This window comes from Corylus avellana, chromosome ca3, assembly GCF_901000735.1.
Source record: "Corylus avellana chromosome ca3, CavTom2PMs-1.0".
Taxonomy (NCBI): Eukaryota; Viridiplantae; Streptophyta; class Magnoliopsida; order Fagales; family Betulaceae; genus Corylus; species Corylus avellana.
Window position 1 is genome coordinate 13,670,768 of NC_081543.1, and position 17,536 is coordinate 13,688,303.

The 17,536-nt window shown below is 35.6% G+C and overlaps 2 protein-coding genes across 5 annotated transcripts; both read right to left on the bottom strand.

Annotated features, from left to right (window-relative positions):
• Nucleotides 1-1,175: 1,175 nt before the first annotated feature.
• On the bottom strand, nt 1,176-3,999 carry LOC132174962 (protein LOL1). 2 transcript variants are annotated; one of them, XM_059586738.1, is made up of 6 exons: nt 3,823-3,999; nt 3,385-3,536; nt 2,633-2,746; nt 2,301-2,414; nt 2,029-2,138; nt 1,176-1,473 (listed from the first exon to the last, which is right to left on the bottom strand). In XM_059586738.1, the coding sequence occupies exons 2-6, from the start codon at nt 3,446-3,448 to the stop codon at nt 1,435-1,437; spliced, it is 441 nt and encodes a 146-aa protein (XP_059442721.1). In that variant the 5' UTR covers nt 3,449-3,536; nt 3,823-3,999; the 3' UTR covers nt 1,176-1,434. The 2 variants fall into 2 exon arrangements, with proteins under 2 accessions (XP_059442721.1, XP_059442722.1); XM_059586739.1 differs by lacking the exon at nt 3,823-3,999 and having other exon boundaries at nt 3,385-3,785.
• A 3,909-nt stretch (nt 4,000-7,908) lies between these two features.
• LOC132174854 (eyes absent homolog) lies at nt 7,909-16,746 on the bottom strand. Of its 3 annotated transcripts, none has more exons than XM_059586571.1 (7): nt 16,602-16,746; nt 15,886-16,172; nt 15,563-15,730; nt 13,562-13,655; nt 10,213-10,407; nt 9,082-9,359; nt 7,909-8,082 (listed from the first exon to the last, which is right to left on the bottom strand). In XM_059586571.1, the coding sequence occupies exons 2-6, from the start codon at nt 16,129-16,131 to the stop codon at nt 9,100-9,102; spliced, it is 963 nt and encodes a 320-aa protein (XP_059442554.1). In that variant the 5' UTR covers nt 16,132-16,172; nt 16,602-16,746; the 3' UTR covers nt 7,909-8,082; nt 9,082-9,099. The 3 variants fall into 3 exon arrangements, with proteins under 3 accessions (XP_059442554.1, XP_059442555.1, XP_059442553.1); XM_059586572.1 differs by lacking the exon at nt 7,909-8,082 and adding an exon at nt 8,100-8,395; XM_059586570.1 differs by lacking the exon at nt 7,909-8,082 and having other exon boundaries at nt 8,715-9,359.
• Between the last annotated feature and the right edge of the window lie 790 nt (nt 16,747-17,536).

Consider the following 17,536-nt stretch of genomic DNA (forward strand, 5'->3'; position numbering starts at 1 on the left):
ACTGGCACTGACTAGATGAAACTGTGTCTGAATATTGAATGATGTTCCTAGGACAGAATTGGGGTCCATTACAGGAATTCATGTGCCCCTGGACCAGCAGATTAAATAGATTGTTGACTGTATGACATTGATGATAGGACTATAGGCATAGGAGAATATACCTCCTTGATATTATGTTGCAATTGAAGACCTCGGGCTCAGAAAATGACGTGAGATAATGGAAATCAAACTTAATTAATTGTTTCTACTTTTACATTAGAATATGTAGAAATCTGAACCTATATGGATATGGATATAGAATCAATGGCTGAAATCAGATATGCCAGAACTCTAGAGTAGGTTTTTGATGCAGTGTGGCTGAATCTACAAGCACTATAACTTGTAACTCTTTCACAAATTCAAGAAATTGCAGGAAATTAACTGAAGAATTATTAAACTATCCTCCTGCAAAAACATCACATTCTCGATTGAACGAAACTTGATCGGAATATCGACTAAAGCTCTCGGAAATTCGTACTAGTAGATCTCATCATTTTAGTTGAATGAGCTACGATCAAACTATCAATCGAAAACCTTTGAGAGACATTGGAAATTGCATATTTATCGACAAGATGGGAGGAAATCAGTTAAGATGTTCTCATCATGCGCTACAAAGAATGGGAACTTTTTTCTGGCATGTGAATAACAGGAGAGAGATGGCCCTTTGCAGCTGTTTTGAATGCACTATGTTTGATATTTTTTTTTCCCCTTTGATTTCCTTGTTACATATGTATGACGTGATTCTGACGTTAGATATTTAAACATCATGTCTTGGTAAAAAGCTACGCTATCAAATGATTTCTAGCAAATCTAGTTTTGAAAATCCTCCACAGGAAAAGTTAATCCAATCCTGAATTAAACGGCTATGCTGTCTTTATTTGAAGATTCTTTTTCTGGGTTCTCCAATCTAGAATCCTTGTGAGGTTACTGATCAAAGTCATGGCCATCAATCACCACCCATTTGCTGATCTCAACACTTTATCTGAAATATCTCTTTGGCTTCCAACACAGTTTATAATATTGGGTGTCTCAATTGTCTGTACGTGGACAGGTGACAAACCAAAAAGCATAAAAAGTATCTGATGTAAAATTTTCTGTGTACTTGATGCCACACATAAAATACACACATGTCAAAGTGAAAGAAAACGAAGTTCATCTTATCTAAACATGAAATTTCCAAAAGCACTCCAAAAGTCTTCTCATAGAATGGTTTTCATACATATTACAGCCTGCCAAATACTTATTCATGAAAGACGTCACGCAAGGGAAAAATAACTCTATACAAAAGGATCGGAATAATAAATATCCTCTGCTCTGCTTGCTGAAAGATGCACTGATGATGATGGGGAATATATATAACAATATATCCAAAACCACTTTGTTGTATCAAAGTTTTTAACTGTTGAACTTCTGTTCAGTAGTGCTTGCCAAGGCCTGCATCATCCAATGACACTACATTCAAAATCATCACAACAAGAATGCACAGAAAGAGCCAGTGTTTTTACTACTTTTCTTTGAAGAATGAATCACTAGAAACAGGTGGGGTGCCATTGGTCATGCATATGATTGTGTCTTCATATCCCAGAGCATGAAAAGTTATGGTCAGCATGCCTTGAAGCTCTATTTATCCATGAATCCTATGGAAGTTATATCCACCTTAAAATGCAGTTAAATTCCAATTTCCTTATTAGAAGTCATTTTCTTTTCTTCAATTTACATGTTCAGAGTCAGATCATTAGTGCTACTAACAGGGATGAAACTAGGAATTTAACTCCAGAGGGTTGGACTGCATTGAATTTTTTTTAAGGGATCCATCAAAAAGACCCTAAATACACTAAAAGTTTTTTTTTTTTTTTTCTTTTCAAAAAAAAAGAAAAAATTCTGTGGGAGGCGGTGGTTGGAAGGGGCCATGGCCCTCCCAGCCCCTCTTGTCCGTCCCTGCAGGCCACTAAGCTGCTTCAAGTGAGTGGAAAAGATATATATACTGACCCCAACTGATGTCACAAAATTACAGACTGCACATTTCACGGATCGTGCTCCATATTGGTACATCAATAGCATCCTGCAATTGCCACAACTGACGTGTGCCACCTGGTTTGCTGTCACAAACAATGTGCATTTGATGTTTCCTCCCATCAGTAGTTACTCAATTTTAAGAGATTATATGAACATATTTTGAGGTTTTAAGAGATTATATGGTGAGGATGAAGGAAGATTGAATCTTGTAAAACTGTTTGTGAAGTCAATAGTTGTATATATACCTTCCAGGGCTAGATTGACAGTGTGACAACAAGAACATTGTACACTTGTTGCTCCACGGATGTACATAAGTAAAGTGTGGCAGCCACCACAAACCAACTGGGCCATTTCCGTGCCTGTAAAAGAGTTAATACAAACAGAAAGTTAGCGTGTTAGAATATTGATTAAATGATTGAAGTGGTGATTTAACATGGTGTTCTTTAGCCTTGTCTGCTTGCTTAGTCCAAAAAGAGAATGAAGAGTCTCAAAACTAAATTGAACTTTCAATAGATATAGATATACACACATATATAACAGGGTTATATAAATTAAGGATAAATAGAGAGAAACATACCAGGAGGTGGCACAGCTGTGACTGCATTACAAACAGCACAGCATACAGAAGTTGCCCCAACTGGATACATTAAAAGGTTTCGACATCCAGAGCACACAAGCTGGCTCTGTGCACCTGATGACCAACACAGATATAAACTATTTCAGCAGCTATAACTAATAGAAGCATAGAAGCACAACTTTGTACTAATGCAAAGCCATAAAATTTCAGCATTGACGCTGTAACGATCTAGAAAAAGTGCTAACCATATTTGCGTTCAACCATATTGCTCGGATGATGAGCCAAGCCGGGAAAGAAACTGGACTAAGATTAGGAAACTGACTTGGAACTCTTTTTTGCTAGTTATTCCTGTATTCCCTAAAGAGACTTAAAGAATAAACGTAGCAACTATTGTTAAATGAAGAACTCCCCATCCAATGTTTTCAGTTCTAAATGTTCTAGCTTTTTTATTTAACTGACCCATCAAAGTATGCATTCTTCTCAATGACCTCATTGGGTTTTTTCTCCTTAAAACCTATGTTCAAAACTAAGTGTATATTTAGACTCTTATCAATATGTTGAGAAAACAGAGAAGGGGACCAACAAGCAAGCAAAAAGAGAAGGAAAAATACAGTATGACCACAACTAATTCATCACTAGGTGGTTGCAAGATGCGTAGATTTTTGTTAACAAATCCAATTATTTCTCAGCAAACAAAAAGACAGAGATTGACATCTTAAAAGCTCAATCTAGTACAGAACGGAGTGAGATACCATTTACAGCAGGTGGTGTATATGGTGCTGGAGGTGTCGGATATGGGGCAAGCGGAACTGGCATTATAAATTCAGAGTTACTCTTTCTCTTCCAAGCTCTAGTTTTCTGCCTCAGACACGCAGAACATTCTCATCCTCCTATCTTACCATTCCTGGATACAGAGAAAGAACACACACACACATATGAAAGAGTACCACAAATGTTGAAACTACAAAGGGCCTGCCCAAAACAGCTTAGATTGTCAAGAGAAAAATAAGAAACAGAGTTAAAGACAATGAAAAAGATGGTGTTAGATGATTATATAACTAACAGAATGACCAAACCCAATTGAGTATTTTTCCAGTAAAAGCAATCCATGAAGCTATCATTGAAAATGCCAGAAAGGAAGAAAGACACTTCACTAAGTTTAACATTGTGGAAGTGGGGAAGACACATACCTCTGCAAGTTGTAGCAGATGAAGTGGAGAGAGAGAGAGAGAGACAGAGAGACAGAGAGAGAGAAACGGAGGATATAAGTGGGCATTGGACTTCAGTGAGCAGAAGGTGGGTGTTAAAAAGATATTTTTTACCATCTTTTTTCCTTCTCTTACCTCATTCCAGAGGTGCAATGAAACTTTCATTGTCTCCTTTTTTTCCCCCTACAGATAGATATGGATGATTAACTTCCATTTCTGTTGGTGGCATATCAAGATCAACTTTGTCTGAAACTCTGGGGGCCCGCCTCTCTCTCTCTCTCTCTTTCTCCCTCGTGCTTCGCCATTGGTGGTAATACAATGGTTGCACGTGAGTGACGCAACCAGCCACACGCTTCTTTCTCACGGGAACTGGACGGCTCACAGTAAGCCACGTTACACAGCAGACAGCAATTAGGGCCGTCTGGTAAATTTAATTACTTAATCATCAATTTAACACTCTCCTTTACGTATGGGCTCAAATTCTCTTTTAATAGGTGAGACCCAATACGTAAAATATTTAATTTAAATAGAAGGTGAATTGACGGAGTCAAGGTTCAATCCTAAGACTTTTAGCTCTCATACCATATTAAATCACCAATTATCCTAAAAGCTTAAGCTGATAGAAAGAGATAAATTTAATCACTTAATCATTAATTTAACGACTCTCACTATACTTGCTCCGAAAATGTTTGGACAATTTTTTTTTTTTTTTTTTTTTTTTTTTAAAAAAAAAGTCCAGAAAAAGTCGCTTTCTTTTAAGTAGTTATTTGTCTTAATCAATTCTGATTAATTGGTGTATACTGGATTATAGCAAACACTTTTTCAAAATAATATGAAACGAAAAAAAAACCTTTGAAATTTGGTTACGTTTTGCATAAATTTGGCAAAGACAGAAATACTAATTTTAAAATTGGAAAAGAATTTTGAGAGAGATAAAAAATAAAAAAAATAAATACAAAAAAAGAGAAAATCTCCGCGTCTTTAGAACTGGTTTGAAGTGGGCTATTTATAGTGTCAATTTAGCAATTTTAATGTCCGTTCATTTCAACACTCATGAAAGACACTTAATCTTGACCGTTAGATTAAATTTATGATTAACATTATTTAACTGTAACTAGTAAACGGTCATGATGATCTGATTGCTGTGATGCTTTGGTCCAATTGTGCCATCAAGGTGCTACAAAAGCACTATACTAGAAGAACATGCACTCAAGTATTGCTTAAAAGCAATAGGTTGCTGTGAGTTAGCATTATAGATGGCTCTATTATTTTTTCTTTCTTTTCCAACTCTTTAAAGACCTTCCATTGTAAAAGAGACGTGCATAATTATATTAGTTTTGAAAACTTTTTGACAGAAACATGGATTGTGAGGCCAGTGACTCTGTAGCTGGTGGTGGTCCTGTGCCCTCTGCATTATTTTTGAGCCAACCCTGACACAGTTTGATGACCAAACTATGATTTGGATTGAATTTTTGTTTTTGTTTTTGTTTTTGAGAGAGATTTGGATTGAGTTATTCGCAATCAATTCCCACCCAGGAAAAAATATATGCATGCATGTAAAATAGTACAGCAATAATGGCCTCTCAGACACTTTGGTTCTGGTATTGGGCCAATGGGCAGGGCTCAATGGCTCAATTATTTCTCTGAGCAGTTCCACTCCCTGAGAATACAACAGCCAGGGATTCAATTTCAGGCTCATGTTCTTGCTCAGATTAACCACATTACAAACATGAGCTAAAATAGTGACTGCTTTTTCAAGATAAGGCTAAGGTTATGTAATTGATATGGATTTTCAAGTTGCTTTCATGACTGCTCAGAAAGTATTTTCACAATCTACTGTAAATGAAATCTATTTGGATTTTGTAGTCAGGTATAAGATCAGAAATTTTGGGATTGTGCAGTACGGCAAGCTATGATAATTTCAGATAAAAGTCACACATTTTGCAGAGGTGTGTCATAGAGTTTTTTTTTTTTTTTTTTGGCATCAATTTGGCTTGCTTTTGAGCATGATTCATAATAATATGTATATGCTCTAGCGCGTGAAAGGAATCTGATGGTGCTGAAATATGCATGGTTTAGTCCAAGTTGAAGAACACCCGTGATAACCTCCGCTGACACCCCCGACAAGTCTCTTACTTTACTCTTCGCCTCTTTTGCTGGTATCCATGGTCTGAACTCAAGCGTACGATCAACTGCGTCATTATGATGTATATAAGCACACCCCTACACCTAAATGCTCATTTCTTTGATCTTGCGAGGAGCTCAATATATAAGCAATTATATTTGCAGTCGATCCCATGCGTAAATTGTCATATTCTTTTCTATGGAAAGCTTTTGAACTTGAAAAAAAAAAAAAACAAAACAAAACAAAAACGAAAAAGAATTTATGAAGCTAAAGGGACAGGACATATTAAAGGAAAAGGCCAAGTGAGAGAGGCAAGGACCCAGCATTCAGTCTACGGAACGTGGGCAATAACTTTTTATAGCTTCTTGTTTAGTGTTTAGTGTTTACCTTCAATCCTCTCAAGTTTGAGAAGATTACAAAAGGATTCATAGATAAAGCATCCACAGAGCTGAGTGGACCACCATACATATTGTACTTTTCTTCGCTTTTCTTTCTCCGCATTTCTAACTTTGATCCCAACTGGATATTCCCCTATTATTGTTCTCAAAATCTCCATCAATTATTTAGTCATACCCTTCTATCCAAAAATGGGTCGACCTATAAAATCTTATATCAATGATTCAACATTACCCAAACGCAACACGAACCAAATATAAAATTAACGGGTTAGAGTTTATGGTTTAAGAGCTTAACCCTTTTAATTAAATAGATCGAGTTACTGTTAACCTATATAATCCCGACACGCGACCATAAATTGCAGCCCTTAGTTTTATGCCCTGTGCCATATAAAACGTTTATTGAAAAAATCAGAAAAAAGACCACAATTTTCGGTTTGGAAGCTTTTGCTAATCCTTTTTGTCCCAAGAGATCTTTTACTTAAACATATCAGTAATTCTGTTTTTGGATGGAAAACCGTGTCATTCACTTTTCCAACGCCAAAGTGTAGCACGGGCAGTTGGGGTTGATCCAATTTGTTCTCTTGCTAAAAACACAGAGCCTACACAACTTTGACATGTTTACAACTTTAGATGAACTTTCAGAGTAACCACCAACTGCAATCTTTCAGTGTGGATCGAAGAAAATATTTGCTTATGCCGTTGGCTAGCATTTAGGAGGAACCAATAGGATAAGGACCATGTTGATAGTTTTGCAATTGCTGCAAAACATTTTGTAGCAATTGCATGGTTCCAATAGGATAGGAACCATCAAATCATTTTGTAGCAGCATAATTCACTAGTTTTTTTTTTTTTTTTTAAAAAAAAAAAAAAAAAAAAAAAAAAAAAGAAGAAAAAATTATGGGAAAAAGTACATTTATTACTCACCCGACGGTGGAAGGGGTGGTGGAGGAAAGGACAAGGCAAAAAGAGTAGACACATGGAGGGAGGGTCAAGATGGAGAATGACGAGGGTATTACAAGGACAGAGAGGGAATAAATAAAAAAATAAAAATAAGGGCATTATGTGTGTCGGGGGGGGCGGCGGGCTATAAGGTCTTTGGGGATATATTGCACACATGAAAAGTAATTAGGTAATTAGGTAGGTGAGGCCGGGGAGTAAGGCATATGTAGGTTAGGCCAGGGGTAAGGCATGTGTGAGATGGGAGTAGAGCTGCTAGTGGGGCAGTGGAGAGAGAGAGAGAGAGGAGGATCATGTCCACAACACAAGACTCTTGTGGGAGAGAGCTGTAAGACAAAGAGGTCTCTCAAAAGAAAGACACGGGAAGGAGTAATGATATGATTAAAACTAGAGTCCTCTCGAATGTGACGTAGCTTTTAAAATCACCATTAAATTCAAAATAATCATTATTGAATTTTAATCTATTGGTGATTTTAAATGCCACGTCACATTTGGGAGAACTCTGGTCCTCCTTATATCATTACTCTAGGGAAAGAGTAACTGGTTTTTTACCTTCTTTTTTTTCCCACAATATAGTACTAGTAGAGGCAAAATTAATAGCTGTATTTTGAGTAGAAGTCAATTGTTTGGTTTACACAATTCACAAAGAAGTAGTGAAAGCTAAATTATTACAAGATGTGCCCTCAACTGCTCCACATCATGCACTTCATGCTGACTTATCTAGAGCAATCCACTCGATTTGCCAGCACGCTAAATCCCCTCCTAATTGATGAGATAAAGAGATAAGGTGTGCAGTTTAGCTGCCGAAAAGTTGGACTTGAACCCTATTAAGCTTTTCAATTTATTAAATGAACTTTCTTAATTATGGCCATTTTTATCCACCCATTTTCAAAAATTCAAAGTTCTTAATTGGGTAGAAAATGATCTCTAAATCGACTACAAATTAGAAATCATGACAGAATCCTCATCCTCTTGTCCGAACTTGCAGCACTATCATATCCGATGCTGACATCTCTAGATATACTGCCACCCTAATATTTCAGCTATACATTCTCAGCCACATCTCAATCTATTCCTATCAACAGGGGGAAGAAAAAATACAAAAAGGGCGGTGAGTGAGATTCTATTGAAGACTAATAAGATTTCAACAAAGAAAGGAGAGAGTTGGAGTTTTCTTTTCTTTCTTTTCTTTTTATTGGTAAGTTACACACGCACCCGGTGGGGCTCCTAGAGTGGCTATAAATCATATACACTCGTTAGTCAGGCATCCAAAAGTTTTTTCCGGTGTTCAAATTGGGGCATGTTTATTAGTTACATGCGAAAAAAAACGTGTTCTACTTTTTAAGGAAAAGCTCATGGTAAGCATTGAAGAAGAGGATCTTTATTTTCCTGCATAAACTAAACATAATTTTCTACATAATTGAGACAGATATTATGAATATTCATTACAAGTTAATATAAAAGAAATATTTGGAATATAACAATCACTATTTGATGTAGTACATACAAAAATTAATGGACTCTAAGAAAGCTCTTACCAGAGAGTCTGGCCAGATGACTCTAACCATTGGTTCACATATACATGTTCAGGGAAAAAACAATTTCACCCCTTTATTTTTCCATGACAATTAGTATATGGCATGTTAAGTGGTTATGGTCATCTAACTTGCTTGATTCTTACAATTTAGTTAAGAAATAAGACTTTCATGAATGTTGCTTTGTTTCTATGTACAGATAGAAATTCCAGGGAGGACAACTTACAGAGGCACATGATGAGACTTAATCTTTGTCATTTTCAGCATCAGGAATTCCATAGACAACAGAAAAATAGCAACCTACTGTTCTCGATGTAAGGCCTGGAAACCTGTGAGAACTGCCTGGTTGCAGATCAATCTTAACAAATGGCCATGTCATGGTTTGTGCAGCTTCACATTCTTCCCATCCATCCCCAATTACACAAAAACGAACATTTGAACTGCTGAAACGCTCCTTAATCCATTGAAAACATTGGAGTTTTCCCACATCCCATGAGCTGTAAACTGGAGAAATGGCAGATCTATCATTACTTATTACTACAATTTAAGCTAATATAAAAGTGAGAGATCCATTACCAGTAACAGACACAAGCCCTAAAGTATTTATGCATAATCAAGTTTCATATATTGGGATATTATCAGGGGCCATGATTAATAACTAGAACTCTATAAATTCTTTAATTGGCAGGAAACATGAATTTATCTCTTGCATTATATGTGTCTAAAGGTTTCCAATAAATCTCACAAGCAAAAAAGGTTTCCTGCATTGGAGGCATTTATGTTGTTTATGTTAATTCCGAGGTATTATTAACCACTTCAGGAAATAGTCTATTACATGCAAACCAGGAAACCAGCAGGTTGGCCTTCTAACTGTTCTCCCAAGAAAAAAAAAAAAAAAAAAAAAAATTCTTAAATCTTTTTGAAGATGCTCAAATCCATGTAAATAGGACCAGCATCAAAGAGAGCTGACCCTAATTTAAGAGAGTTTAAGACTCTGAGTGGAAATATTCTGGTTAACCCTAATTTAACACATATTTGAAGCCACCCAACCTAGAGCAGAGCACCACGTGGTCACAACGATAAGATGTAAACAGGCAATAGAGCATGGAAAGGCCAGTTTTCTATTTTTTTTTTCTTGGCTGAGAGAGAGAGAGAGAGAGCGAGAGAGAACTGTGATGAGACCAATATATATATGTAAACAGGCAATAGAGCATGGAATTGCACAGGCAGACAAAATACTGTGATAACGCCAATTAAGTAGAAACAGCTAATGTAGTTCAGACATCCATGAGACAGAAAACAAGCAAAAGATGACCGAGTGTATATTTCAATTGAACTAAAAGGGAAGAAGAATGACCATTTCCGTGTGTAATTACACTGTCAAGTCGAAAGAGCAAGCATTTGACAAGGCTGGGTATCAATGATCCTGAAGTCACTAAAATATTAACATGCTGATCCTTTGAATCAGGAGTGTCAATGTTCCCATAAGTAGAGGCAACAGAAGAAGTTGCGTCTTTGTTCCCACTTGAACACTGCTCCAAGAAGGCTCGTGCTACATTGATATATATATATATATAGATATATATAAGGATAAGTAGTGTTAACAAAAGAAGTCATGCAATAATGTTAAGACATGTGAGAGCAAAGCACAGTACAAAATATATTTCAAATTTTCTAACAAGAGATCATGTTATCAGCAGGGTTGGCAGACACAAGTCAAAATTCAATTAGCACAAAAGCAAAGGAAAGCCAAGTACTTATTTTGATGAATAATAAAGATTTATATAACTGCAACGATGAAGTGTCTTACTTAAGTACAAGATGGAGGGCATGCTTCTTTTAAGTGGCATGATAGGTATTATTGAGGGTAGAAGTGACAATAAAAAATTCTAGCTCCATCCTCCTTGTCCTCAATTCCAATGTTAGGACACTTTTTCCCATGTATCTGTTACTTTTATGAGCAGCCACTATAAGTTCATTGCCAAAAGATCTGTCTATCAGACAAAGGACGGTTCTTGAAACCACTAGTTCTTGGTGTAGACACTCAAAAAAAAAAAAAATCTCCCATGGTAGAGATTTTTTATGGCATTCTCCTTCACAACTACTGCTTTGACATATTATAGAAGTTTAAGGAAGTATATATACAGGTGATGAAGGCTTTCTTGAATAAATCACAGAGAGCAATCCTATGTTCCTTGATAAAAGGACGTGATTGAAATGAAGTGATAGGGATGCCTGGATGCATCTAAAGGTATGAAACAGAGCAATCCTGTCTGTTTTCCCTTTACTCTAGTTAAAGAACGTCTTAGTAGGATAGTTTATTGGATCAAGCAGGTTGCTTTCTCCATAGCCTAGTGGAGGGCATGAATGGTATCCCCGTTTTTCACTAAAAGTTCATTGACAACGGAACCCCTTCCTTTTGCAGCATAGCAAATTACACTCCTACATCTATTGTAAAAATTTAGACAGTTGGGGGTGACTCCAGGAAAAACCCTCAAGGTGGATCAATTTGGAAGATTCTAAAGTTGAAACATTGTCTATTGCCTAACATGTAAGAGTGGTTGATGGGTTGTCACTTACCTGATATGCCTACACTAGATAATCCCTTAAGTAATAAGAGTGGGAACTGGTAGTCAAGAAGTTAGAACTGGTTGTCATCTTGGAAATAGATCTAAACTCACTAAAACATTGTATCATATGCACCAAAATCAGCCCCTAATACCAAGATCTACTGCAAGTAGAGTGGTTTGAAAATATGAGAAGAAAAATCTTTTGTTGAGTCAAATGCAGTTTGTTGCTGTAACAAGGGTCTGGATCAGATTTACATATAAAGCACAGTTTATTTAAAACATTGTATACGTTACTAGGTCAAATGTTTCTCTTAGATTTTAGTTGGATAAGGTGAGAGGATTCCTCATTCATGTGACCATGTCCCTCATCATTCTGGTTTGGCTTCTTCCCCTACCAGATTTGACAATAAAGCTTCATTCTAAGAATGAACTCAAACAAAGAGAGCAAAATATGGGACTTCATGAAGTCTTGTTATTTCAATAAACCTAAACGAATTGGACGCAAAAAACATGCTTTAACATTAACCAAGTTACATGATGTGACACAGAACAGATTAGGGACATCCTGTCTACGTGTGCTTATGGTGGGTTCTAGGATGGGAGAAATTATGTTTCTAGGGTTTATTATGGTGAGGAAAAGGTTCAAGGATTTGTGGGATGTTTATGGTTTAATAAGGTAGGATTTAATTGCATGAAGGCTTAGAAAAGTGAGCAAACTGGTTGCAGGAATTTACAGGTAGTGGCTGTTTGAAGGCATTGGGTTGGCTTTGAAGGATTATTTGTTAGCTAAAGATTATTATCGGCCAGGGTTATAAGGTTTTTAAAAGAATTAAGAGAAGGAATCTAATTTGGGGTTATTAAGAAGAAAGAACAGAGAGGATATTTTGTTTCTGTCCACAGGCTGTACAAACAGTGACGTGAACACTAATATGCGCTTAAAAGGAAGAAGAAAAATGAGAGGAGAATGCTGCTGTAGGAATCCTTGCCACAAAACTCAAATCACTCCATTTCATTATCAAAGTCTCTTAAATTTTTGAGTAATTGAAGCATATCTAGAAGACTCTTTTAATTTTTTTGATTTTTTTGATTTTTTTTTTTTTTCATATCTACTAAAATTAGGATTCCCAATTTGACTAATAAAATAATGACTTAATAAAACCAAATTGAAGAAAAAAAAAAAAAAACCTTGGGCACAAAGAAAATAAGCCATTATGTCCACATTTTAGATTTCTCCTGACGAATGAACTTAACACCACACCCCACCACCTCCCCTTTTTTCTCAATCTTCTGGATTCTGTACATGTAAACCCTTCACCTGAGTTATCATCATCCTCTGTTGAGCCTAATGAAGCCTTAACTACCAAATTTTGGTCAGCTCTCCAATTTGTTTTTAAATTTGAGGCTCTTACCAAAAATGTAGCACATTAACAAAGTCACTAGTGACGGCATGTCTACAAAAAGAGGGAAAACACAAGGCCTCATCTCCCCATCCCTTTGCAAAGAATTAAGGTCTTTCAGATTGCTTGACCTTTCCTCCTGTTATCTTCACTTGCCTTCATAAACCTACGAATAATCTGCTATTACGAGGTCCAATCATTAATGCCTTTTGGAGCAACTGCCAAGCAAGGAAGAATAGTACTTGGGTCCATAATTGACATGACATTTTTATGGTGTGGAAGGTTGTTTTAAAAATTTTATTTCCTAATTTCTTCATGATCTATGGATAAAGATACATCTCCATTTTCATATTTCAACCAGATATTGGAAACCCCTGTTTGTAAGGGTGAATAAAGTTGAATCAATTGATTCGCTTAAAAATAAATCAATTGAAAAATAAAGTTGAATCAGTTATCTGGGAAAAAGAAATCTTGACCAATAATACAAGAACCTGGTTCACATTTTTCACTAATTATATAACAAATAAAAATATCTCTATACATGCAGATTGCTTTTACTTAATGGTCAACAGAATTCATTCATTTTTCCCTAGTTGTAGTGCAAAAGAGAAGTTATAAAAAAAAAAAGCCATATATTTCAAAGATCTCAGCAAGGGGGTCCAGCATTAAACCAAACATCAGAACCATCAAAGTAATTGACAGAATTGCTCTGCAGCAGCACCATAATTAGATAACATACCTGACGAAAGCCATCTATCCGTATATTTATCAGTGATATCATATAACTCATCCCAGACTTTCATTGTCTCTTGATCAAAAAAATTATGCAAACCCTGAAATGAAAGAGAGTGAGTGAGTTTCTCCAAAAGATCATATTACGGCTAAGATTACCCGCAGGAAGTAAATTAGCTCTTCTAAGGAGAAGCTAGTGTGGATCTATACAAAGGAATGAGAAAAATAAACTCTACTTGATAAAACTAAATGAAATCTTGTTTACTCCTTTAAGTACAAGCATATTAGTTCCAAATTTTACGCTATTAAAGTTTACCTTAGGTTGAAGTTCAAAATAACCCTAGTCAATGATCCGAATCTGACAAACTTCCACAAAATTATAACAATCTTAGAAGGATTATTAAAGACCTTGGAAATAACAGTCAATTTGAACCAAAATAATACAAGTTGAGGAAAATAAAGAACATTCTGTTGTTCACCTAGGAGAGGCATATTATAATTTTTTTTTGATAAATCAAGCTAGATTATATCAAATAGAGGCATATTCTGTTGTTCTCTGAGAATTCAAATAAAGGAGAATCTAGCTTAATTATATTATAATTAAGCTAGATTCTCCTTTATTTGAATTCTTAGAGAACTTGAAACACGCAAATGCTCAAGATGGATGTAATTCCAAGTGACCATACTATTGGGCACGACAGACACTAGCAGGGGCATTAAGACCAGCAAAGGCTTCTCCCTTTCCAGCATTATGCATTAGTATATGTACTGAAAGCATAACCATAAAACAAAAGGCTTGTTATTAGTAAATGCTCATATCCATCTTAGCATAACTTCCTGCTAGAACAATCTAATAAACGGTAAGAAAAAATTATCAAAAGCATTAATTGGCAAAATTTAATATCAACAATTTGTTAATATCACAATGTGCAAGAGTGTACAATGAGGATTGCCAATTATGAAGAAGAAGATGATCATGTGTAACACTTTTCTTACTATTTAGAGCCCATAAATTATGCAAAGGTGTGAGATGAACCTAAATAACCTTGCTTGTGATGCACTTGTAATACCAAATGTAGACAACAACATGTATATTAACAAAGAGAATGCTCCAATGTGTGTTTTCCATCTTTATGCAATTTTCCACGTTTTAGGAATATTAATACCTTATGCATCTTCATTTCCTGTTGTTTTTCAAAGAACACAAAGTGGGTTTTGCCATAATTATTCATATTTTTTTACCTTTTATCTGTCTATGGCCAAATTGCACATCATAGTATAGGTCTTGTGGTCTATTTACTTTACTCAACCAACATCTTTGTGGCCTTCTATTTAATATACCACACTGGTAAAAGTCATAGGTTTTTGTTGCGCCAGCAGAGGATCATAAACAAATTTGTATCATCAAGCTCTTTCCAACTAACATCTCTCAGTTATATATTGATTTGTATTTATCATTTTTTATTGCCACTCATTCATCTGAGCATCCGACACATTTCTAGATGCATCGCATGCACATATCACTTTAAGTCCACAATTGCATCCTATCCGTATTATAACTTTAACATATGGTGAACCATCTGTTAATCCATAATATCATGAACAGAATATGTACACTAAGAAAAACCTTCCTACATATATCTTACTAGACCTTTTCTAGATATACCAGCTAAGTTAATCTATTGATATGGTGAAACGAATGTCACAAGCATACAGAAACACACACATAAGCAAAAGAAAGAATTAAATTTAAAAGACTTATGGTTCAGAACAAAGAAACCTTGGTGACTCATAAGCATACTAGCATACCATTACATGTGCAACATGGGTAATAATAATAGTAATAACAATATTATAATCATCTTAAGTGAATCAACAATGATAGAAAAGCAAGTGAGCTCAACTCAACTCTCATTCCTTTTCTTTTTTATTTTTTCTCCAAGCTTGATCCTCTTAGATAGAATAGTGAACACCAAGTGTGAGGCAAAAAGTATAACCTTATCAGTACCTTTTCATACTTTTGGGCAATGTCTCTATGCCTGTACGCCAGTTTTCTTTTGTTGCCATCATCATGTGGAGGGCCAAACCCATCCTGCTCAAAATCGTAACCAGAAAGATCCCTCCCATCATCATATTGGATCAAGGCATCAAGAAACGGCTTATTATAGTTTTCAATCTGCGTCAACAATACCCAACTCAACAAATCAACTTTCCAGCCATAAAACAAGCCACATGGGATTCGTATCAGAAATTTAAAAAGAATAAAATAATAATAATTTGACAAAGCACAGTGCAAAAATAAACATATTTATGTGAAAAATGCACACATACCTGTTCATAGAAGAAATAATTGTCACACAAATCAAGAATGTGCTTCTCCCACATCTTCCCGATCTCTACACCCTTCTGCACATCCTTCGAACCGTTAAAAGTTTCCGCATATGTCCCATTCAACAAGGACTTGAGCAGTATAAGGGTCTCGTCCATGTCCCATTTATATACATCTAGTCTCCGATCCATGGTGTTTTTGACAACCCCTTTTGTTTCTTTGTAAGGAATACACACATTTTCACCCATGATGTTGTCTATTTTGGTATCAATTTCAGCTGATAGTCGGCCTGAAGCACAAAAGAATCGATTTTAGGATAGTCTATCAATCATGTTATCTATACATACATTAGAACACAGATACCACATATAGTTCTTTATCAACAATCTAAAAAAGGTGGCTTCATCCGCTTAACTACCATTGACTTGTAAATTTAGGCAATGGGAAACAAACAGAAACTTGTGGGCAGCTAGCCCACTAAGCATACTACACATCATTTAATCTTAAACATGAGAAAAACGACTACTGCAAAACAACATCAGATTCAACCAAAGAGGTACACATCAAGGGCACATACTTTGCCACCGAACCTCAAATGGGTTCCTTGAAATTCTCAACATGATCAAAATCAAAGTCCACCCAACCCAATCAAACAGCTTTATATCAATGCTTATACAGACACATACATACATACATACATATACACACACACACTTACGTAGAGCAGAGTGAGGAGTAGTGGCAGCTGCCAATGAAGATTGAAGCAAAACTCTCTGACTTTCTGGGAAGAGCGATCGACTGAGGAGGTCAGAATGTAAAAGGCAATAACAGTATAAAATGAAAAACAGCTTAGAAAAAATAAAATAAAATAAAATAAAAAATAGAACAAGAACACGACCTTGTTTTTGTGTAGATCTTTTTTTATTTAGGCCTAGTTGAAGCTTTACCTTTGCTATTAAGGGAGGTCTTCCAGATTACAGCCCATTAAAAGGGCCCAACAATGAAGATGACGTCGTTTCAAATTTTCCATCATATATATACTTCTAAGATCAACAAGTAGACTAAAAAAGAATAAGCCACAAAGAGACAAGGAAAAGGAAAAGGAAAAGGAAAATATATAACTAGACTCTTTTTATCAGTTTGAAATGCCTTTTTTTTTTTTTTGTTGCCTATTTCTTGTAGTTTCTTGACATTGAAATAGAAGTTAAATTCAAATAAAAAAATTAAATTGAATTTGATTTGATTTGGTCTTCTCTAACACATTCAAAATGACTACCTAAAGAATTGTTTTATGTGATTGGATGAAGTGAGTTGAAGAACGAAAAGATAAAACTTAAACTATCTATTTCTATTGAAATTATGAGGAATGAAATTTTTAAATTGTAAGGTGAAAGTTATGTTTAAAATTCCATTATAAATAAAACACTAAGGACACAAATCTAGTCATTTGGGGGTGGCCGCAAATGGCCAAAGGGGGTGGCTAGTGGCTACGGTCACCCTAGTTTTTTTTTTTTTCTTTGGGGCAATTTGGGAAGATTGGCTAGTAAAATCTCACGTGCACGTATTGAACTTTCCTTCTAAAAAGACATAATTGAGTAATGGATGGCTTGAATTGCAAAATTTTGTAATTTTGTTAGGGTATATTGCAAATTT

What these genes read in the sequence shown, in the direction of transcription:
- LOC132174962 (XM_059586738.1), bottom strand. Translation starts at nt 3,448, where the DNA reads ATGCCAGTTCCGCTTGCCCCATATCCGACACCTCCAGCACCATATACA. An exon ending in TACACCACCTGCTGTAAATG is followed by an intron (nt 2,747 to 3,384) that starts GTATCTCACTCC and finishes GTTGGTCATCAG; the next exon opens with GTGCACAGAGCCAGCTTGTG. An exon ending in TGTCAATCTAGCCCTGGAAG is followed by an intron (nt 2,139 to 2,300) that starts GTATATATACAA and finishes TGTTTGTGACAG; the next exon opens with CAAACCAGGTGGCACACGTC.
- LOC132174854 (XM_059586571.1), bottom strand. Translation starts at nt 16,131, where the DNA reads ATGGGTGAAAATGTGTGTATTCCTTACAAAGAAACAAAAGGGGTTGTC. An exon ending in TTGCCCAAAAGTATGAAAAG is followed by an intron (nt 13,656 to 15,562) that starts GTACTGATAAGG and finishes CTTTCATTTCAG; the next exon opens with GGTTTGCATAATTTTTTTGA. An exon ending in GGATAGATGGCTTTCGTCAG is followed by an intron (nt 10,408 to 13,561) that starts GTATGTTATCTA and finishes ATATCAATGTAG; the next exon opens with CACGAGCCTTCTTGGAGCAG.